The sequence below is a fragment of the Martes martes genome (assembly GCF_963455335.1).
Source record: "Martes martes genome assembly, chromosome: 7".
Taxonomy (NCBI): Eukaryota; Metazoa; Chordata; class Mammalia; order Carnivora; family Mustelidae; genus Martes; species Martes martes.
The window spans coordinates 106,321,963-106,345,772 of NC_137894.1; the positions used below are offsets into that span (position 1 = coordinate 106,321,963).

Genomic DNA, 23,810 nt, shown 5'->3' on the forward strand with positions numbered 1-23,810 from the left:
TGTGTATGATCCATAAATATGACTCTAAGCATCATGACTGTTATTTCACACTAGCATTCCTGCATTCCTTGAATAGCAGAATCTAAAAGAATTAAGAGCCCCCTTTCCCTAAAACTCTGAAATAGTTGCATTATCATTCATGTATGCACTCAGTTCTTAGGAGGCAGGTACACAGACAGAGGATACTCTAAATGAGGAGTTGCTGTTCGCTTGCCTTTTTTTTTTTTTTTTTTTACTTCCTCTCCACTTCCATAATTGTGTTGAAACTTTCCTATTTCCTTCTTTCCAGTTATGATGCAGATGTGGATAGGACATGATAAGATAACATTGTTCGGAAATATGTTTAAATTTTTTGAACGTTTGAAGAAAGATTTTTAAAATTGTCTATAAATCAGTTTATTTACTCATCAAACAAATATTGAGTTAATACCATGTGCCATGCACTATAGTAGCCTCTGAACACATAGATAGGTAGATAGACATACTGGCTTTCTAGATCTTGAGCGCTTATATTCAGCACTTAAGATGGAAAGATAATCATGAATAAGTTGATCTTACTGTTTTTTGTAATATATTAGTAGAAATCCAAATTTCATGTGTGACTGACAATAGCTATCAATTGCATATGAGTGTGCAAAAGTTCAAAATAGTCTTTTCACAAGTAACTATGACATTTTGAAGATTTTATTTATTTGACAGACAGAGATCACAAGTAGGCAGAGAGGCAGGCAGAGAGAGAGGAGGAAGCAGGCAGAGAGCCTGATGTGGGGCTCGATCTCAGGACCCTGGGATCATGACCTGAGCTGAAGGCAGAGCCTTCCGTTCAGAACCCACTGAGCCACCTAGGTGCCCCAACTGTGACATTTTATACTAAACTTTAAATGAGTTGACATGCAAAGTTTATTCTGGAAAAGTTAGAGTGGCAACTACTCCCATCTTCAAAGACACCTATCATTAGCCTTGATTTGCCAACCCCAAGGCCTCCAGTGTTTCCATCATAGGCAATGATGGAATCCGGAAGGAATTCCTAATAGAGGTGAGTCTGAGAGGTGATCTGTTTCCAGTCCATGAACTGAATGATCCTAGGTAGCTAGGCCACTCCAAATATCCATTGGGGGTGTAGATCCACCAAGATTTCTGCAATTGAAAGACCTAAGTGGAAGTAGAATGTTTAGTCATTTCCTTTGAGTACATCTGATTACCAAGAATGGATAAGGTGTCTTGAGTTTCCCCGGAAGCTTATCTGAATCACAAGCCAGCAAACCTACAAGCTCAACTTAGTCCTTAGGCATACTGGTTTGGCTTACTTTTTTTTTTTTTTAACTGATTGCCAGCTAAGAGTTACGAAATTTTGAAAGAATTCCATTTCTGACTTTTCTTGAAAAGTTAGTAAAATGTAGAGGATCTAGCTACATTGGATGCACATTCTCATATGCCAGCAACTGGCCAGAGCTGAGCAGCAGCTACCCCAGTTTGAAAGGGGAGGAGTTCTCCAATAGACTACAGTCTTTACGACTTTCTTTTTTGTCTTAACACTAAGCCCACTTCATATTATTGAGTTTGAAATAGTTCTTAAAATTTCAAATTTGAGAATATGTGGGCTCTAGAGGTTTCTGCTTTAGACTTTACTAATTCCTGGGACAGGATGTTCAAAAGCTTGCTCTGTGCCACACTGACACACTCAGAAGACTATGAGTTTCTTCTATGCAAAACAGTACCCGTGCAGTATACGTCAAGCTTTAGCAGTTGACCTTCTAAAGCAATGTCTCATTCTACCTCTGAAGCAGTGAAAAAGGGAGAATGAGACCAGATAGATTTAATTTCAATTTTTCGCTACTTTGATAATCACCAGTTACTAGCTTTTTAACACTTTTAACTGCTTAAAATGATTGCCAAGAAAATTTTCCAAAGCATTCTTTATAGTAACTGTGGAACTATTAAAGAAAGGCTTTTTATGTGATGATAATTAGTTTTATGTATTACAAATGGCTGACAGTATATTTTCAATTTCTCTCCACTTCTGCATCTGTTTTTTAGTAATGGTTGTGGGATTTTAATAAAATACGGGTCCTTTTATATTATTTCTTCTTTCATCTTGTGAGTGCATTTGTTCTTTTATAGGTGGTGGTAGCCAGCACCATCCTGATTCAGAATATTGGAGGTAAGCCACTGAAGGCGCACTGCTTATGCATAAATGTGGTGGTAGCGATTTCTTCCTTTTGTTTATTGTCTTACTACCGGTCTAGCTGGGAACCTGGACCTCTGCACCCATAGGTATCTTCAGAAACCTTCAGTGTTGGTCTTATTACTCTCTCTCTCTCTCTCTCTCTCTAAGATCCTTTTTATTAACAGCCTTTGTAGGACAGTAGCTTCTAAATTTAGTTCCAGGTAAATCCTTGATTTCAATCTTGTTCTTAGGTCTGGAATATACCTCTAAAGCACTGGCTTTCTGTAGTTGTGGTAGTGTTGTAAGGTACAATTTAGAAAAACTCTCTAGGTGATTCTAAAATATTTCCCCTCTACTTTTGTCCTATTTACTGCATTGGCATATACTGCTTCAGAGGCAGTGATGTTTCCTGGGCTATGAACAATCTGGCATAGATAAGTAATATCCTGTTATAACCAAGAAATTTAAAATGACAGGGTAGTTTAAAAAATAAACAAACCTGGGGTGCCTTGGTGACTCAGTTGGTTAAGCATCTTCAGATTTCCGTGTAGGTCATGATCTGAGGGTCATGAGATTGAGCCCTGCCGTGGTCTACATGCTGGGTGTGGAACCTGTGTAAGATTCTCCCTCTTCCTCTCCCTCTTCCCCTCCCTCTCTAAAATAATAAACAAACAAACCTGAAACAAATAAGAACAGTTCTCACATGTATCTTGCATCTTGTTTTCATTAAAAAAGATCCCAATATCGAGAGCCATGTAGAAACAAAAATTACTATTAATTATAGACAGTTACTAACTAAATGTATTAAGTATTTAATATGGGAGTCATGTTTATATGTGTTGTAAAGAAACTATATAGTGCTGAACAAGGTCTTAATTTTCTTGTACCATTAACTAAGGGCTAAATAAATGCTAGTAGTTTAAAGGAAAATACACAGGGAAGGTTGACATGCATTTTGGACCTTACACAAGATTGTACGGTCAGAGGAAATTTTAATCTTATTTCTTATGTGTAACATTTCAAAATAATTTAAAGATGACAGCTTTAATAAAGTTCAACTCTGATACTCAAGAGATCTGAGCTATTTTACTTTAAGTATTGTTCAACCAAATTCCGTCTTTAATGGGTTTCTTGGTCAGGGAAAAAATGAACATTCCAACAATAAATTATACTTGCCATTGTTTTGGGAATCCTGAACATTCATGTTTTAATTCTTTGAATGCACATGGAAAAAAGAGAAGAATGCTTTCTTGGGTGTCATACCAAATAATCTCCTTCTAACACACACTACTTCATCTTCACACTAGAAGCCAGTAACTAGTCTCTTCCTTTATGAATTTGTATTATGCCATTGATTTTAAGATCTGCTTTAAAATAATTTATCTTATTTTAGTGAAAATAATTGCTTAAATATACACTTGTAATGTCTAATATGAGTGTATATATGTTTTTTAAAGATTTTATTTATTTGAGAGAGAGGGAGAGAGAGAGAGCACAAGCAGGGGGAGCAGCAGAGTGGAGAAGCACATTCCCCCACCACCCTCCCACCCCAAGCAGGGAGCCTGATGGGAGGTTCAATCCCAGGACCCCAGGACCATGATCTGAGCCGAAGGCAGATACTTAACCAACTGAGCCACCCAGGTGTCCCTAATATGAGTGTATATTTTAATATTTTCAGTCCCTCATTATTCTCTCTGTCTTATTACTAAGAACCATCATATTTTGTTTAGATTAGGTTGAACTATTGTTTGACATTTTATGTAGAATTTTTTTTAAAGATTTTATTTATTGATTTAAGAGAGTGTGAGCGCACACATGAGCAGGTGGGAGGGGCAAAGGGAGAAGCAGACTCTCCACTGAGACTCTCCACTGAGCAGGGATCCTAACTTGGGGCTGATCCCAGGACCTGAGATCATGCCCTGAGCCGAAGGCAGCCGCTTAACTGACTGAGCCACCTAGACACCCCTTATATAGTATTTTCAGTCCAGGAATTTGGATCCAAATGTGTGACCCTGCCAAAATGCCCACTGTTACATTCTTGGTATCCTTCACTCTCATCCCTTCCTTGTTTTCTAATCTTGTATCTATTATTATACGTGATCTATTTTAGCACTTTTTATTAGAATGAAGCTATTTCTCTATATGCTTTTCTCCCCTACTCTCTTGTAAGCTCTTCCAAGGCAAGGGCTTGGTCTCATTTCTTTTTGTACTCCCAGAAACTAGCACAGGGGCTTGATAAACCTTTGTTGAACTGAACGGAGCTGAATATGATCTGTATGAGCTATGTCCAAGTAAAAAAAGTTCTAGAAAAAGAATGTCCTAGAAAGGACTCCTGCATCTTATGGCAGATAAATCAGCAATTCTCTCAGCCCTAAGTATGTTGATTTGCTTGTTTGCTTTTTATTATTATAACCTTTTTTAAGAAAAAGTGACTTAAGGTCCCTGGGTGGTGGCATTGTTGGTTAAGTGGCCAACTCTTGGTTTTGGCTCAGGTCATGATCTCATGGGTTGTGAGATTGAGCCCCATAGAGGATCCCTCTCTCTCTGCCCCTACCCCCACGTGCGTGCACATTCTCCCTCCCTCCCTCTCTCTCTCTCAAATAAACAAATCTTTAAAGAAAAGAAGAAATAATTGGCTTAGAAACAGTCACAGTAATTTTTAATGTCCCTCAAATTCAGAAAAGCTGATAATGTTTAGTTTTTAGAAAAATGTCCTCATGATTTTCTTTATATTGGCTACAAGTTAATTTATTGAGAACCCACTAAGTAAAAACTGAAATATTTTCAGAGCTGCCTTCTATTGTCTTAGTCAGATATGCATAAGTCATTCCTTCATTAGAGTAGAAGTGCAAGCTTGCTCTTGTGAGCAGAACACTGGACCAGAAATCAGGTACCTTGAATTCTGTCTACTCCTGTCTCTGCCACTAGATAGCCATGTATCTTGGGGAAATCCCTCCCTTACCCTCTTGGCTTCAGTTTCCTTTTAGCTAAATTGCTGTGGGAATAGGATGGGTAACAGGGACTTCAGGTCCTTTCTTGCCCCAAAATTCTAATTCTAATTTGGCACTTTGGGAGGTGTGTTAACTCCTTCAGGGTATTGAAATATTTTTATTACAGTTAAGTTCAGTAGGAGGGTTATACTTGGCTCAAAAGATGATTTGGTCTTTTCTTAGGTAATTAACACATCAGGAACAATTGTTCTGAATGCTCTCATGGATGCTGTTCTTTGTCAGAAAAGGGGAGTCTCAGTTTTTCAAACTACCCTTTGTCGCAGCTGCTGAGCCTTTGGGGTTAAAGTGTAGAGACTCTAGCTTTAAGAAGGAGTTTTTTGATTGATACAAGTTGGTTCTGTGGAAGTTCTTAACACCTACTAGGTATGTATGCTTGAGAAGAAACAGCATACTGATTTGGGAGGCTCCTGGCTCTGTTGTGCATTTGACATGTTATTTTTCACAATGGATTTTGCCTTTTTTTCTTTATTAATTAGGAACATGTTGGGTATTTATAAGATGATAGAAGTATATAACATCACATTGAAATTTTAGGCTTCTTACATGCCCATCTGAATGTAATCTGGTTCTGATACCATTTTCTGAAATGTAGGATGATCATTATTAGTATAAATGGTCTGAGTTTTTGCCCTGATTGGTTAGAACTGAAAAATGGATATCATAGATTCTTTCTAGGTCAAACATTCTACTAGACACTTTAATTGTACTTACAACTTCTTCTTCTTTTTTGAGAGAGAGAGAGAGAGAGAGAGCGAGAGCGAACAAGCAGGGAGGGGCAGAGGGAGAGAGACCATCTTAAGCAGGCTTCTGGGCCAGCATGGAGCCTGCTATAGGGCTTGATCTCACGACCCTGAGATCATGACCTGAGATGAAATCGAGTCGGGTGCTTAACCTACTAAGCCACCCAGGTGCCCCTGTACTTAAAACTCTTCAAGGGAGATGAAATCCTCATTTTACAGAGGAAGAAGTCAGCGCATGGAGGGGATAAATAACTTGCTTGCCTTTACTAAACCCTTGATAAAGCTGGGACTCAACTTCGCTGTCTACTTCTAAAGCCTTTATCCTTCCTGCTGTGATACAGTGTTTGAAAATCTCTGAAAAGATTAAATGTTGAGGATTTAAAAACTCACTGAATATAGGGACTATGTGTTTTTATTTGTTTTCCTAACTTGACCTAATTTCTGGTAGAGGAGCTCAATAAATAATATTTGTTGAATTCTAAAATTTCTACTTAAAAGAAAAGATCTAAGATTTTGCCTCAAAGAGATAATCTTATATACTATATAAATGATAGAAAGAGACTTGAAAACCCATAGAATGATTTATAGACTGGAATTATATAAAAATTAAAAGACTGAAAGTATTGAGGAGAGTTCAATCTTATTTATATAAAATAGAATATAAAATGTTTTGAAATCTGTTTTCAGGTTAGGTAATCATGTCTTAGATTAATGCTTCCTAACTCTTCTGTTCTTTGTAACATTTAAACATTTTTCAGTTTTCTTAGGATTTTATGTCCTTGATGAATCTATGATAAAATGGAACAGAGAGACCTTTAAAGTCAAAATGATCATGGATTGCTCTTGATCAATACTTATTACATGGATGTTTCAGTGAAGACCCAGTTGTCCCCTACATCTTCTAAATACAGAAATCTAAGTAATTTGCTCAGTCATTTTATGTTCTTAGTACCTAGCACATAGTAGGCATTTAGTAATATTTATGATAGGAAGAGAGGAAGGAACAAGAGAAGGAGAGCGAGAAGGAAAAGCCAGCCGTGTGGCTCGGTTCTTCTTTAGGAGGAAGAGAATTGATCAGCTGGGAAGAGGAGACCATGGAATAGATTAGTGAGTATATAGTTTCTTTAGGAAAGAATTTACTGGGGCGCCTGGGTGGCTCAGTGGGTTAAATCCTCTGCCTTCGGCTCGGGTCATGATCCCGGGGTCCTGGGACCAAGCCCCACATCGGGCTCTCTGCTCAGCGGGGAGCCTGTTTCCTCCTCTCTGTCTGCCTGCTTCTCTGCCTACTTGTGATCTCTGTCTGTCAAATAAATAAATAAAATCTTTAAAAAAAAAAAAGAATTTACTGTCACAACTTTACAGGAAACCTTTTTCCCCCCAGCATCAATGAGGCACCAAGTATTAATCACAGGGCACTGATGTAGTCTAACAAATTGTTTGGGAAAATAAAGTGTCTTTGAAAAAAAATCTCTAAACTTTGTGATAGAAAAAAATGTGACTCACGAAATTTAGCACTCTTTTTCTAAGCTGATGGAAACCTTTTTGTCTTTGGAATATGGAGAGCCCTCAAGCAAGTATTTTATTACTTCCAAGCAATTCCTGATCTCCCCCCCATAAGAATGAATTAGGGAGCTGAAATAAGTACTAGTAATAGCCCCCGGGTGCCCATTTCCCTAGGCTCTGAGAGTCATTGCTGTTGGGACACAAAGTCAGAAAAGAGACATCTGGAAGTTTTAATATTTAATGCTGTTACAGGCAAGAGAACTCTGGCTTAGGGTTTGAATTTGGTGGGCTACTAGTAAAAGGGGTAAGAACCCTAGTAGCAAGTAAGTGTACATAGTTTCCACATAGTTCCTCTAGCTGTGTTGCATTATGAGATTCTTTCCCTAAAAACCAAAGTAAGTAGTTAGTTTCACATTCATCTGAACTCTTGAGATAGACCATTTAGTAGGCTTAAATATTCCTAGAAATCCAGCCGTAAACCCCAAATTGTTTTTAGTCAAACCAGAGAAAGTCCTGTGAACCAGAAGTGCATGATAAAGTAGAGTTAGTTGATGTTTTTTCTGGTTTTATGTCCTACTCATCTCAAAGTGTGGAAAGGTAAGTGGCTCTGAGTATGTTAAATCCTTACTTTGCTCCTTATAAAATATGAAGGACCACTATCAATAGCATATTAATTTTTTAAAGCCCCAATTTCTTAAAGGAGATTAAAGATTGAATCACTGCTATATATTTTGAAAGTAGAACCCTAAACATTATAGTCTTACTGGAACTTCCTGAAAGTGCTAGAATGATCTAGATTTTCCATTCTGGCACAGATCCCACAAACCTTATCCCAGCAGTCTTGACTAATACCTCAGTCTGGAAATCTTAAGTTTTAAGAGAAACTCTGCAGCCTTTTATTATACTGAAGCAGCATAATTTCTAAATCTCATCATCAGAAATGTATAAATAAGATCATTTTCAGTTGAGAACTATAAAAATTTCAAATTCTCAGCATTTTAAAAATTCATGACTTAATATTAAATAAATTAGAAACTATTTGGTTTTATTTTCTGCCTTTTTTTTTTTTTTTTTTGGTAGGATAGTGAAGTCATTAAAATGATGTTTTAGTTTGTACTCTCCCCTGGGAGACTGGAATTGGGCGTGCTGTTACATCGCCATCTGCTGGTCAGCTCATCTGTAAACGTATTGCAGCTTCTTTGAGCCTGAGCAGTACTGTCCAGAAATTCTAGAAATCACTGCTTTAGAGTGGGAAAGATGCAGGAAATTTGGAAGGAGATTTTTTTCACAAGCAAAAATTTATTTTCACAGGTAAAATTTACTGGTAACATGTCACTTTAAAAAGGTTTTGAGGGGCGCCAGGGTGGCTCAGTGGGTTAAGCTGTTAAGCGACTGCCTTGGGCTCAGGTCAAGATCCCAGGGTCCTGGAATGGGGACCTATGGGTTCCCTACTGAGTACTCAGAAGAAGTCCCTGCTTCTCCCTCTGCCTCTGCCTGCTGCTCCTCCTGCTTGTGCCCTCTCTTTCTCTCTCTGTGTCAAATAAATAAATAAAATCTTTCAAAAATTAAAATTTTTTTGTAAGTAATATATTTCTTAGTAATTTTAAAAATTATTTATGTGAGTGTAGTTGACACACAATGTTACATTAGTTTCAGGTGTACAACTTAGTGATTTGACATGTTTATACATTATGCTCTGTTCACCACAAGCCTAGCTGCCATCTGTCTTGTTACATTGCTATTACACTATCTTCCACTGTATTCACTATGCTGTACCATTTATTCCTGTGACTTATTGAAGTTTATTAGAGGATTTCAGAATAGTAAATATTCTCCTTTTGTGTTCAAATTTAAGATCTTGATAAATGATAAAAAACAAAGATAAACATTTTCCTAGGGTTATGGGGAAAATTTTCCTCCATATATTTTGATTTCCGTTTATGTACAAATTAAGGAAATGACATTTTGGGGGGTTTTAGAAAAGAGGTTGTCTTGTGTACTATTTTGAGCGGGGATAGACTTTCACTGGCATTTGGACATTTAAGAGGGACACCAGGTTAATAAGACAAGTTGAGTAGAATAAACCTGTTGCTATACATGACTAAAAACATCTTTGAAGTAAAACTGAGTCTCTCAGATGGAAAGGCAAACTTATTATTTCCTCCCATAGTACATCTGTTTAGGGCTGGCTGACTAATCCTTTAAGAAGTTGCTGAACTTCTTCCAAGTGCTGAAAACCTCATTCTGTTTTAAAAATAGCTGTATGTAATCTTATCTTCATACGTGTATTTTAAGAGTTTAACAAAAAGGATAATTATTTTTGCAAACTAATGATTTCTTAGGCCCAGACTCCAAATGAGGCTTTTAATTTTTTTTTAAGGAGTCCTGGGAAAAATAGTCCATGAGAGTTCAGGGTTTTGGGGAAGAGGGATTGGTTTTATGTTCTGTTTTGTTTCATTTCAGTTTGATGTTAATGTCTCAAATGTGTGAGAGTAGGAAGCTTTTCCCTCTGAATTACAATAATAGTTGCAGATGCATTAGAATCATAGTGGTGGATGAGCAGTAGAGGCCCTCAGGAAACTCCTTAGCTTATCTGAGGACTTTTGGATTAATAACTTCATCAAACCAGCTACAAAGCTGAAATAAATTACATTGAAAATATATGTCAAAGTGAAATGAATGTAGTGTTTTTAAGACTTCTCATTCATTTCTTTTATCTTACCCATTGACTTCAGCATTTGTAAGCAATTGTCATTTAAATGCCGATGAAAAAGACAAAAAATAATTCTAGAGAGTGTTCCTTTTGACAGACCTCCCTTATTTTTCTTTACGGTAGTGATTTCTTCTTCGCTTTGCTCCTGCACTTTCCCCTGATAGTTAATAGGGCACATTTCTCAAGCCAGACTGGCTGTTTCTACCATCACTACATTGGGCAGGTTACTTCTTTGTGTCTCCATTTCTATATCTGTGGAATAAATATCTACCTCACAGTTTTGTGGCAAAGGTTAATTGAGAAAATAGCTTGCAAATCACTTAGGATACTGCGAAGCATGGAATAGGCATTCAGAACCCCCAGATGTTCACTGTTCTCATGATTCTTCTCTCACAGGCGCTTTCCCTTTTCTGTTGTTTCTGACATCTCTCTCCCTTCAACCTCCATGTTCCCAGTTCATGTGTTTCTCTTCTATGATTAGATCAACCAATATTAATATTCTACTGCTTGCTATTGCCTAATCAGATTTTGCCCTATTTTAGTCATTTCTTAATATAACAGTTGCTTTTCCACATGGTTTTCAAAGAATACTTTCAGTTTCCGTGTTGTGATTAGATTGACAGATTTTATTTCCTTCCCAGGGTAGTTCCCATTAAATGCGTTCTACTAGTTATGTTTAAGATGAAGGAGAAGAGAATACTTATTTAGCTAATGTGGTAAAACTAAATGATTTGTAATGGCTTGAATACCTGTCATCAAGGTATGTCTTCTAGCACCAAGTCTTCTGGCTTGCTAGTAGGGGGTCCAGAATCACTTAACCATAATGAAGGCTAAAATGGATGACCCTGTTACAGCTGTTAATTTAGAGTACAACATGGTGAGTCTTGTATTAGGAGTCTATGCTATGTATTGATGTCAGCAAAAATCATTTACAAATTCTTGCTTATGACCTGTCTCTAAGATAAGTCTTTAAACACTTCCTTATGCCATTAATAGAAGACATGAGACAAGAGCTGTGGCAGGCAGCTGTTTGATCTAGTGAACCTTTTGGTTAAAAACAATGGCTATATGAGCCTTACTATTGATATTATATCTTTAAAACTTTTCTTATTTTATTTTATTGAGCTAATTGTCCTTTTTATGTGAATCTAAGATATATTTCCTAAGTTACTGCATGTTTGGCAATCTCTTTTATTTCTTCTCTGTATTATATATAATATGTTAAGGTGCTAGGTCCTCGAATGGAGGTTTACTTGTGGTTAAGAAAAAATGATTAAGACAATGAAAAGGATAGTGTTTTTGTTTTACCTGCTTGATTAGTGGGGCTTTTCCTCATCGGGAGTTGTGTGGTTTTGTAGCTCCTAAAACAAACACCAGCATTCACTAAGAAAGAAGCAGTATTTTGCATGTTTTATTATATCTTGTATGCTGAGATCTCTTTTTAAGAGAGAAACATATGTTTGGTGAGTTCATGTTTCTTGAAATATACATGATTCTTCAGACTGGAATCTAATGAAATAGGACTCCCATTTGAAAACCAAAGAGTTAAGGCTACAACAGAGGATAAAAGTGATCAGATGATTAGCCAGGGGCTAATAGAAATTCTGGGAAGAATGACAGATTGTATATTAGAAAGAAATATGATATCACATTCATTGAAGCTTTTACAACTAAAGATCTAAAAGAAATAATAGAAAATTACTGAAAGAGATGAATGTCTGAAACTTTAGAAATGCATGTGGTGTTGGATTAATCCAAGCAAGAAAGACTGATGGGCAGATAATAAATTACATTGTATAGGAAGTCTGCATTCCTTATGTTCAAGGTACTTTTCCCTCTTTTTTTCCTTGCAAGATACATTTAAACAGCTCTAGGCCAGTTTCAGAAAATTCAGCTCATGATTTTCATTATACCATATGTGTGTGATTCTTTGGAATAGATAAAGTATTATAAACACAGACCTCCAAATCCTTGAGTGGAGGAGGTTAATCTAAACCTTCCTTCTGTTCTGTGCCAAATTGATAGCATTTTTCCTTTTGACAGTATGAACAATACAGAACACCTTTTCATATACAATCAATTGTAATGTCCCCAAACAAAAAAAGTTTGAAGAAAGGTACTGTACTTCTTGGGGAAAAAGCTATACTTCAACAACTGCATTTTGGGGGGGAGAATAAATAGTCATAAACTGGAAAATGTATATATATGTATTTTCATTGCAGAAAAGTGAGTATTAACTGTTCTAAATTTTATTTTGCCATGGGTATGTCATTTTACTTAAAAAAATTATGTGTATCTGCTTATTGTCTATCTTCATATAAATTTATATAGCAACTACTATATTTCTTTTTTTTTTTCTTAAGTAGTCACGCAGCACTGTAATAATTGTGGAGAAATTTAGCTATGTTTACATATGTTGTTTGGAAAAAACACACTCTTCTTAAACATTCGAACCTTTTATTTTTTTTTTTTTTTTTTTTTTTTTAAAGATTTTATTTATTTATTTGACAGAGAGAGAGAGATCACAGGTAGGCAGAGAGGCAGGCAGAGAGAGTGAGAGAGGGAAGCAGGCTCCCTGCCAAGCAGAGAGCCCGATGTGGGACTCGATCCCAGGACCCTGAGATCATGACCCGAGCCGAAGGCAGCGGCTTAAACCACTGAGCCACCCAGGCGCCCCTACATTCGAACCTTTTAATCAGTTTTTACCATTCAGATTTGGCATTCATTTGTTTTCTTAATTTTTGTAGGTCCAAGGAGAAAGTGAAATGTTTCCTGAAATATAAATAAGTAATAAAATTAATGTGCGTACAGAGTACACTCTTTATTCTTCTTGGATATATTCTTGTTGGTCCTTTTTTAAGATATCCTTAATCTCTGGGGAAAGAGAGATTATTACTCTGTTAAACTGAGTTTTGATTCCAGTCATCTGGGTTTCTGTATACTTAAACATATAAGCTTAAACTCAAGTATTTACCTATAAGTGAGTTCTATATTTTGTGACCATATTAAAAAATTTCCTAATATATGATGGAAGGTTTATAGTATTTTTTTATTTTTTTATTTTTTTTTTTTAAGGATTTTATTTATTTATTTGACAGACAGATCACAAGTAGGCAGAGAGGCAGGCAGAGAGAGAAGGGAGGAAGCAGGCTCCCTGCTGAGCAGAGAGCCCGATGCGGGGCTCGATCCCAGGACGCTGGGATCATGACCTGAGCCGAAGGCAGCGGCTTTAACCCACTGAGCCACCCAGGCGCCCCTTATAGTATTTTTTTAATAGCTACATCAGAAATAGGATCATTATTAAAATGCTATAAAAGCTAGTTCTTTCTTAGATCCTGTCAGATAAAATATAAGAAGCAGTGTTAGCTTCAGGTTGTGATTGCATAATAAAGATGATCCCAACTGTTAATAAAATGGAATAAAAGTTGTAAGTTTTGTCCCTTTAATATGCATAATGGTTTCCATTGAATCTTTTCTAATCAGTTTTAGGGACAACTTAAAACATAATTCATTATACATTTCATTTTTGTTTTATAATAACATGCATAATGTTATGTGTGTTGGGGGCAAGCAGTGAAAGGAAGAGGGAGTGGGAGAGAGGGAGACTTCTGGGGGGCTGTCTCTCTCTAGTAAGAAGAAACAAGTAATCAAAATTATTAGCTGTACTTATTAAACTCTTGTTTTTTTATCAGTTATTGCTAAACTAACTTCTAGTGCCTTGAACAGGGTTGAAAACATACACAAATTTATGCAAAACTTCAAAGAAAATTTTATTTATAAATGGCCTGTAATTAAGACCATTTCTCTTACCTAGACAGTTTGTATTGGGTTTGAAATGTAAACAAAGGATACTTAATGAACTACCAGTTATTCTCTGCAAAGTTACTGGTGTGTCTATACCTTTGGGATAGTGCAGTATGAGTTAATCTTCCACATGTTGTCAAAGTCCTAATGGACATCTGTGTTTCTGTATAGATTATTCTTAAATGGCTAAAAATTATAGAATTCTAATAGGAACTATTTTTATCCTTTTTGCAGCTATGTCATCTTATCTTTTAATTATTAAAACAGAGCTTCCTGCTGCTATTTCAGAATTTTTGTCTGGAGACCATACTGGGTAAGAAAAAATATTTCATGTTGTATCCACTCATTTGTTAATTCAATAAGTATTTATTAATGATATGGTAAAATGGACAGGATAGGGAGGAACTCTCTCTTAGAGAAGAGGAAAGGAGAAATTTCTGGGAATATGAAAGACGGAGGTAGGAATGCAGGATGGTGAGAAGTATGGAGTGTAAAGGTCTTAAACAAAGGAGGGGAGGGGATCATACTGCTGTCGCTTCTCCACAAACCACGGTGGTAAAGTTATAACTGCACTTGTGAGATTTCTATTCTAAAGCATGGTTTGAAAAAATAAATGATTTGCAGGGACTTAATGATTTCATTTCCTGGTTTTTAACAATACTATAAACAATACTAAACCACATTATACTTCCTTTCTCCTTTATTATTTATAAAATACTGGGTTCTAAAGACTATTGACTCAAAAAAAAAAAGACTATTGACTCATCTCTTTCTATGGGAAAGCAAACTTATTATACGTTTCTTTTCATTGCATAGGAAAAGAAATTTTGAGAAAAATACACTTGAAAAAACAGAATAAATTTTTTTAAGTGTCATCAAGTTATTTCACACACTTTCTAAACCACAGCACAAAAACCCATCAGACTTTTGGACTTAAATATTTGGTGGTTTTGCTCTAATATTTGTACTTGTTCTGGACTGCGGGGCAAATTTTCAAAATTAACTTTTTTAGCTTTTACAACTCGACTTCCATGAAAAAGTTCTACTTAGACAACTGCAAATACATATTTATATAAAAGGCAAGTGTGGTATACTTTAGATCTGAATAGGAACTGGAAGTCTTTAATGATTTTTCATCATCAGAAGATACTGTGCCTTTCTGTAGTACTTTATTATTTGTAGGGTTTCCACGTTCATTTAAGCTTTATGCCCTTAATTTGATGAACAATTGCTATAAGAAAGAGCTATGTGAAGTTCACTTTTTCATTTGCTGTAAAAATATTCAGGACAACTTCCATTACTCAAAAAATTCTATGTGACAAATTTATAGTATAGGGCTAAGAACTCAAGGCAATGAGAAGTAGAATCAGGAATGTTAGACGAGGAGTAAGGAGACATGTGTTCTATCCATGTCAGTGACCTCAGGAAATTGATTTTACTTCTTCTGGCCATATAACTTAATTTTGAGCCTTAGGTTTCTTCACCTGTCTTAATGGACATACCAATATTGCCTTCTTAAGAAAGCTGTTGAGATGATCAAATAAGATATTATATATATACATACTCTTGTAAGCTGATAGCATAGTGTAAATGTGGAGAATTAAATTCCTGAATGTTGAATGTCAGATATATCCTCAATTAAAAGTAAAAGAAATTTCAATAATAATAATTATAGTAAAGGTCGACTTTCCCTGTTTGCTCTGCCAGGAAGGTCAGAGTCAAATTTGAATATATTACATAAACTGTTAATCCTAATAGTTGTCACGTGTTTGCCTTTTCCTTGCTCCTGAATTTGGTGACTTCTTTTTACATTTTTTTAAATTGCTATATGTCTTTGTGGAAAGAGGAGGGATAACATGCATATAAAATTTTAGAAATAATTAAGGTGGTATGAGACAGAACTGCTATTAAAACTTGGGTCTTCTTTCTCTAAATGTGATACTTTTACCATAGCTTTCACTTTGAATCAGTTACCATTTATTTTGTTGGGTTTTTTCCCTCATTTGTTTAAAAAAATAAAAATTAACCCCCATTTTACTCATATTAGTAGAAAATTGATTAAAATGATATTTTTAGGGGCGCCTGGGTGGCTCAGTGGGTTAAAGCCTCTGCCTTCGGCTCAGGTCATGATCCCAGGGTCCTGGGATCGAGCCCCACATCGGGCTCTCTGCTCAGTGGGGAGCCTGCTTCCTCCTCTCTCTCTGCCTGCTTCTCTGCCTACTTGTGATCTCTGTCTGTCAAATAAATAAATAAAATCTTTTAAAAAAAAAGATATTTTATATGTCAGAAATGAATTTTTTAAGGTTATACTTCAAAATACTATGATCAGTTTGCATCATCTGTGTTTTGTTGAAAATTGTACACCTCTCTAACAGCCTCATCTTGTTTTATACGTGAAGTACATTTGCTTGTTTTGTATTTCAGAGTTGTAAAAAACTCCAATAAGAGACTGTATTAAGTGGTTAGAATGCAGATAAATCACCAATCTTCAAAGCTTAATGCTGTAAAATAATTAAGAAACAAATATTATGGTAATTGACAACTATCTAGGGCAGTTTATTTCTAAATAAAGTTACATAGCATTATTTTTTCTGAGATAATGTGATATTGTTATGCTTTTATTTTAGGGTTTGATTGACAATAAATTGCACTTAAGGTCTTTCATGTGTGCTTATTTTCTGTGAGATTTGATGTACCTTTGTGAAATATAAACCTTTCTAAAGATGTTATCAAAAAGAAACTTTATGTTCATAATATTCTAATTTCAACAATTACTGTTAGAAGTCAGAAGCTATAATACTTATCCCAAACTTGTATGAGGCATCTGTACTTTTCAGAGAATAATTTATATTTTAAAAATCTATGGCTGTTAAAAGTTGGAAGCTCTCTGTTAACATTTAATGATCTTGTCAGTGGAATATGATTGACACAATTAAGTTGTCTTGCATTTGAGTTACATAATTGATATGGGATGTGAGTAAGATCCTAATTCAGAACATACGATACTCTTGTTCCATTCCATTCGAGAATGAAATTAAAGCAACTTATAAATAAATCTGGTTTTCATTAAAATATGGAAAAAAGCATCTGCATGCCAAAGCATTTGCAATACAGCTAAAGATTTATACTCTATATTTCATACTTGGAACATTTTTATCATATAGGATTAAATCCATAGATCAAACAAGTTTTCTAGGAAGTATAAAACTTTTTACTCTAATTCTTTTGGCTTAAAGGAATGTGTATTTAGATTACAGTAGGAAAACAGGGGTTCTGTTAGATAATTCTTTTTCTCCTCCTAGGAAAAAATTTAAGGGTAGTATATTCTTCTAAAATCTTGATTTATAAAATATACTTATTTAATATGTGCTTTTGGAGATTACTTTTTGCTGGTTTGTATTTCTCGGGCTGGGTTTAATTTTCCAAGTTTAATCATCTCTGTTCTTTGGAAAATATCCATTGCCAAACACAATTCAGTTGCCTGTGACATGCATATCAAATCTAAACTACCTTTAGTGTATGTTACTGAATTGCCCTATAGTTGAATGATAAAGAAAAGCACTGTGTTTACAATTGGCTTTATTCATCTACCTTAATAAGTAGAAGAAATAATTAATAATAACCAGTAGCCAAGCTAGGGATAGAGAAATTATATTTTGCAATAAAGTTCTTTTTATATTAGGAATTTAAAATTCAATCCTGTGACCAGGAGAGTGTAAAGGAAAGCACCATCTTGAGAAAAATGAGGCAGTAACTGAAAAATACCATAAACTCAAGAGTGACTATTCAAGAGTAAAGATCAGGAACGCCTGGGTGGCTTAGTCTGTTATGCGTCTGACTCTTAGTTTCGGCTCAGGTCATGATCTCAGGCTTGTGAAAAGGAGCCTCGTGCCTGTCTATATCCCTTTCCTCCTACGTCTCCCCTTGCTTGTGTGCATGTGCACTCACTCTCTCTCTCCCCCAAATAAATCATTTAAAAAAAGGGGAGGGTAGAGATTATTTCCATTTCTCCTGTCACTAAGATCATTCTCAACTTTTTGCTGCTTTTACAGACATATAAGATGAAGTTGTTGACTCAAAAGGTCTCTGAGGTCTCTTCTTGCGCTAACATACCGTAACGGTGACGCTGAGAGACTGCTGAGAGGAGGTGACGTTGTTTTCAATCCCACAGTTCAGTGCTCTGGGCAGTCTCGTGGCTTCTGGGCATGAGTGAATTATGGTCTGACATAGTCTAGTGATAATAGTATAAGTTGTAAAGTTCAGGATTTCAAAATGTTTATTCTTATGCAAGAGTTTTGGATCCTAAGGATCAACGTGCCCGTTGCACAACTCCACCTTCATGATGGTAGGGACAGCAGAGCTAACACATGGAATCTGCTTTGCTGCTCCATTGGGTCTTTTTCCTCCTGACACTGCAATTGTCTGGCTCTGTTATTCGGTCACTGAAGGAAGGAGATTTTAAGGGTAGAGCCCTGGGCTTTTTGCCAGCTCCAGAAATTTAGTTGCAAAGTGTTCCTCAATGAGGGATGTTTTGAGGTTCCCATTTTGATACTTAGTCAAGAGTGACTAGAAGATGAACCTGCGCAGTATCATTTTGTATTCTTACTCTCTGTGCCCTTAGGTCCTCCTCCATACAGGGATTGAGAGGCTCATGTAAATCCAGGGAGCACAGCTTCGGGTCTGTGAGTACTAGCGATACTTGTGCACAGGTTTTAGGATCTGACACAGGCATTTCCTAAAGACATGGATTAGAGTGAAAAAGGGAAAGTTGTGATCATGGTGCTATTTCTGTTGCTGCTCCCTCTTTTGTTCTGTTTAAAAGGAAGTCGTTGGCACCCACCAATACCCACTAAAGATACATTACAAAGGATTTCCTCTGAAACCAGGAATAAAAGAGACACAGTGAATCATGAAGTCCATGTTAGAAGACAGGGGCTGAAACCCGTGTGGGGGAAAACCTTTTCTTTCATTCTTTTTAAATTGAAATATAATTAACATGTAACATTGTATAAATTTATGGTGTACAACATTTTGATACACTTTTGTATTACAGTATGATTACCACAGTAGTGTTAGCTAACCCCACCATCACTGTTACATTTAAGATCTACTCTCTTAGCAACTTTCAGGTATATTATTATTGTTAACTACAATCAAAATCCCCAGAATTTACTCATCCCATAACTGCAAGTTTGTACCATTTGACCAACATTGCAGTTCCCTTGCCTCCTCTACCCCCAGTCCTGCTGGTAACCACCATTCTACTCTGTTTCCACAAGGTTGGCTTTTTCTGATTCTACATGTTAAGTGATAAACAGTAATGATGTTTTTCTGCCTGACTTCTGTCACTTAGCATAACACCCTCATAATCCAACCATGCTGTCACAAATGGCAAGATTTCCTTCTTTCTCATGGAATAATATTCCACTATTCCACATATATTATATATACATGGTATTTAAAAATAAATGCATACATACACACCTCCACATCTTTATTCATTCATCCATTGACAAACACTTAGGTTGTTTCCATATCTTACCTACTGTGAATAATGCTGCAATAAATATGGAAATGCAGATATCTTTTCAATATCCTGTTTTCATTTCCTTTGGACATATCACTCAGAAGTGGCATTGCAGGATCACTTAATTTTTTAAAAAGATGTATGTATGTATGTATGTATGTATGTATGTATGTATGTATTTAAGAGAGAGAGTGCGAGCACTTGCATGTACATGAGGGGGGAGGTAGGGAGAGGGAGAGAAATGTACAAGCAGATTCCTGGCTGAGCACTCCTGCTTGCTAAGCTCCATCCGAAGACCCTGAGATCATGACTTGAGCTGATATCAAGAGCCAGGCACTCAACCGACTGAGCCACCCAGACGCCCCTATTTTTAATTTTCTTAGGAACCTCCATACTATTTTCCATAGTGGCTGAACCAGTTCACCTTCTCACTGACAGTGCACAAGGATTGCTTTATCTCTATTTCCTCACCGACACTTGTTATTGCTTGTCTTTTTGATACCCATGCTAACAAGTGTGAGGTGGTCTCTCACTGTGGTTTTAACTTGTATTTTGTGACGATTAGTGATGTTGAGCATCTTTTCATGTACTTGGCCATTTTTATGTCTTCTTTGGAAAAATGGCCATTGTTTTCCTCTGTGCATTTTTCAATTGGATTAACCACCTATCAGTTATATGGTTTGCAAATATTTTCTTTCATTCCATAGATTGCCTCTTCACTTTGTTTATTGTTTGTTTTGCTGTGCAAAAGCTTTTTGCATGTTTGATGTAACCCCACTTATTTTTACTTTTGTTGCTTGTGCTTTTGGTATCATATCCAAAAAATTATTGCCAAGGCTAATGTCAAGGAGCTTTCCCCCTATGTTTTTGTGTTTTATGGTTTCAGGTGCTACATTTAAGTCTTTAATCCATTTAATCCTTTTTGAGTTAATTTTTGTGAGTGGTATAAGATAGGAGACCAATTTCATTTTTTTCCATGTGTTTATCTGGTTTTCCTAACACTGTTCATTGAAGACACTTTTTCCCCCATTGAGCACTCTTGGATCCCTTGTCAGTATCAGTTTGGCTGTATATGGGCACAGAGTTATTTCTGAGCTCTTTATTCATTCCATTGGCCTATGTGTCTATTTTTATGCCAGTACTATACTGCTTTGATAACTACAGCAGCTTTGTAGTACAGTTTGAGATCAGGAAGTATGATGTATTGTTTTCCCTCTCAGGATTGCTTTGGCTTTGTGGGATCTTTTGTGGTTCCATACAAATTTTTAGGATTGTTCCATTTCTATAAAAAGTGTTATTCAAATCTTGATAGAGATTGCATTAAATCTATAGATGGCTTTGGGTAGCATGGACATTTTAACAAATGAATTTTTCCTAACCATGAACATAGACAGGTTATCTTTCCATTTGTTTCTTCTTCAAATTCTGTCATTGAAGTCCTATCTTGTAGTTTTCAATGTACTCATCTTCCCCTTGCTTGGTTAAATTTATTCCTACATATTTTAATTTTTTTGATGCTATTGTAAATGGGATTGTTTTATTTCTTTTTCAGATATTTTGTTGTTAGTGTATAGAAATGTAACTGATTTCGGTATGTTGATTTTGCTAACTGCAACTTTACTGAATGTGTCCATTAGTTCTAACAGCCATTTTGGTTGAGTCTTTAGGAGAGTCTCCCTATAAGATCATATGATCTGCAAATACAGAATTACTATTTCCTTTCCAATTTGGATGTCTTTTATTTTGTTTTTTTTTTTTTAATCTTGCCTGATTTATTCTAGCTAAGATTCCCAGTACTATGTTTAATAAGAGTGGTGAGAGTGGGCACCCTGTTGTTCCTGATCTTAGAGAAAAGCTTTCAACCTTTCACTCTTGAATATGATGTTAGCTGTAGGTTTGTTGTATATGGACTTTAGAGGTATATTCCTTCTCTACCCAATTTGTTGAAGGCTTTTATTATAAACGTTTTATTGTATTTCGTCAAATGCTTTTTCTGCATCTGTTGAGATGATCGTATGATTTTTATCTTTCATCCTGTTAACATGCTGTATCATATTTATTGATTTGCATATGTTCAGCCACCCTTGCATTCCAGGGATAAATTCAACTTAATCATCGTGTATGATGTTTTTAATGTGCCATTATTTTCATTTTGCTAATATTTTGTTGAGAATTTTTGCATCTGTATTCATCAGGTATATTGATGTGTAGTTCTCTTTTTTTGTAGTGTCCTTATCTGGCTATCGTATTAGAGTATGCTGCCCTTGTCAAATGAGTTTTGGAGTATTCCCCTCTTCAGTTTTTTAGAAGAGTTTGAGAATAGCATGAATTCTTCTTTACATATTTGGTAGAATTCACCAGTAAAACTATCTGGTCCTGGGGTTTTCTTTGTTGGGAAGTTTTTGACACCGATTCATTTTCTTTACTCATTATTGCTCTGTTCATATTTTTTATTTCTCATGATTTTGATATATTATCTGTTTCCAGGAATGTATCCATTTTCTTAATTTAACATGTCAGTGGGTGACTTTAGCTACCTGGTAGAAAAAGAGGATGCATTTTCACCAGCTGGGAATTCTGAGAGTATCTGCCAAATGATTTGACCCTGATTTCATTTATTTATTTGATAGAGAGATCACAGGCAGGCAGAGAGAGAGATGGGGAAGCAGGCTCCCTACCGAGCAGAGAGCCTGATGTGGGGCTCCATCCCAGAACCCTGGGATCATGACCTGAGCCTAAGGCAGAGGCTTTAACCCACTGAGCCACCCAGGCACCCTGCCAAATGATTTGGGAAAAAAAAACCCTATTGTCTTTGATGCTCCAGCTGCCATATTGACATTAACTATACTTGGTTACTACTCTGCATGTGTGTATATGTGTATGTTTCAGTGAAAAGATGATTATAGAAAATTCAGAAAAGAAAGCAAATAAAAATCAGACATAATAACATCTCTTACCTAATCACTGTTTTATCCTTTTAATTTTTCTCAAAAAGCTTTTTAAAACATAGTTAATAATCATATATTTTATATTTTCATTGTTAGTATTTTCCATTTTACTAAATTGTCTTTTTTTTTAACTGCATAGCATTCCACTGAATATGCTTTTATTGGCCTAATATTTTCTATTGTTAAATTTATAGGACTTTCCCTCCAGCTTCTTAACGTTATAGTAATGTTGTATTCATAGCTTCATGCACATAGAATTCTTTATATTATAGATTATTTTCTTAGATTACCATGTTTTTATTGCATTTGCTACATAATGTCATTGTTTTCCCAGAAGTAGTACTAATTGACAAGATCACTAGCAATGCCTGAAGGACCAGTTGTGCCACAACCTTGAAGATTACTTTTTGAATAATTTTACTAGTTTAATTTCAACAGCCTCGTATTTATTTCTTTAATTAGCACCAGAGATTGGATTTTTCTTCATGTGTATTTACTAGTTATACTCCTTTCATGAATTGTTTGTCCTTTACATACTAAAGTGAAGTCTTTACTATTAAATTCTTGGGGAATTAACTCTAACTTTTTAAAAATTTCCACACATGTATTTTATATTGGAAAATTGAAACCATCTATATGCAAACAAGGAAAAAAATAAAAATTCCTCATATTGCTACCACACAGAAATGTCTCCTTCTGGTATTTTAAGAATATCCTTCTGACTTTTTTGTTAATGTTCATTCAGGGTTTTTTTGGTAATCAAATACATCATCATACTTTTAAGCTACCTTTTTTAAATTTAATATTCTAATGTCTTTATATGAAAAATGTAATTTTTATTTCCTGGTAATTCATGCTCTTTCTAGAAAACTTGAAAAATATAGAAATTGTGAAGAAGAAAAATTACTCATCATTCTGCCACCAAAAGATGATGGCTATCAAGATGTTGCAGCTCTTTTCCATTTTTAATCTATGCTTTTCCTCAAAATTGCTAATCATACTGTGTATATTTAGGGTGTTTTCATATCAATATATTGTTATATTATTCATTATATTATTATATGTGTAGAATTTTCTTTTTTATAATCATCCTGTAGTACCATAATTTGTTTTAAAATTGTCGTGGTCTTAGATATTTGTTTCCAATTTTCAGTATTTTAAACGTTTTCAGTAACCATCTTTTTACAAATATTTTTGTCCTTATTGTTGATTGTTTATTTATTTATTTATTTACTTACTTTTTAAGTAGGCTCCACACCTGGCATGGAGCCCAGTGCAGGGCTTTAACTCATGATCCTGAAATCAAGACCTGGGCTGAAACTCTGAAATCAAGAGTCAGACAGACACTTAACCGGCTGAGCCTCCCAGGCACCCCAACTGATTATTTATTCATTTAT

The 23,810-nt window shown here is 35.6% G+C and overlaps 1 protein-coding gene across 1 annotated transcript in view; it reads left to right on the plus strand.

Moving 5' to 3' along the window:
• SLC38A6 (solute carrier family 38 member 6) overlaps positions 1-23,810 on the plus strand; it is a 63,366-nt gene that overhangs the window by 19,733 nt on the left and 19,823 nt on the right. Inside the window, exons 5-6 of the mRNA XM_080807628.1 lie at positions 2,122-2,161; positions 14,173-14,251. Of these exons, the coding sequence (XP_080663754.1) occupies positions 2,122-2,161; positions 14,173-14,251 (119 nt within the window). The remainder of the gene's footprint in view (positions 1-2,121; positions 2,162-14,172; positions 14,252-23,810) is intronic.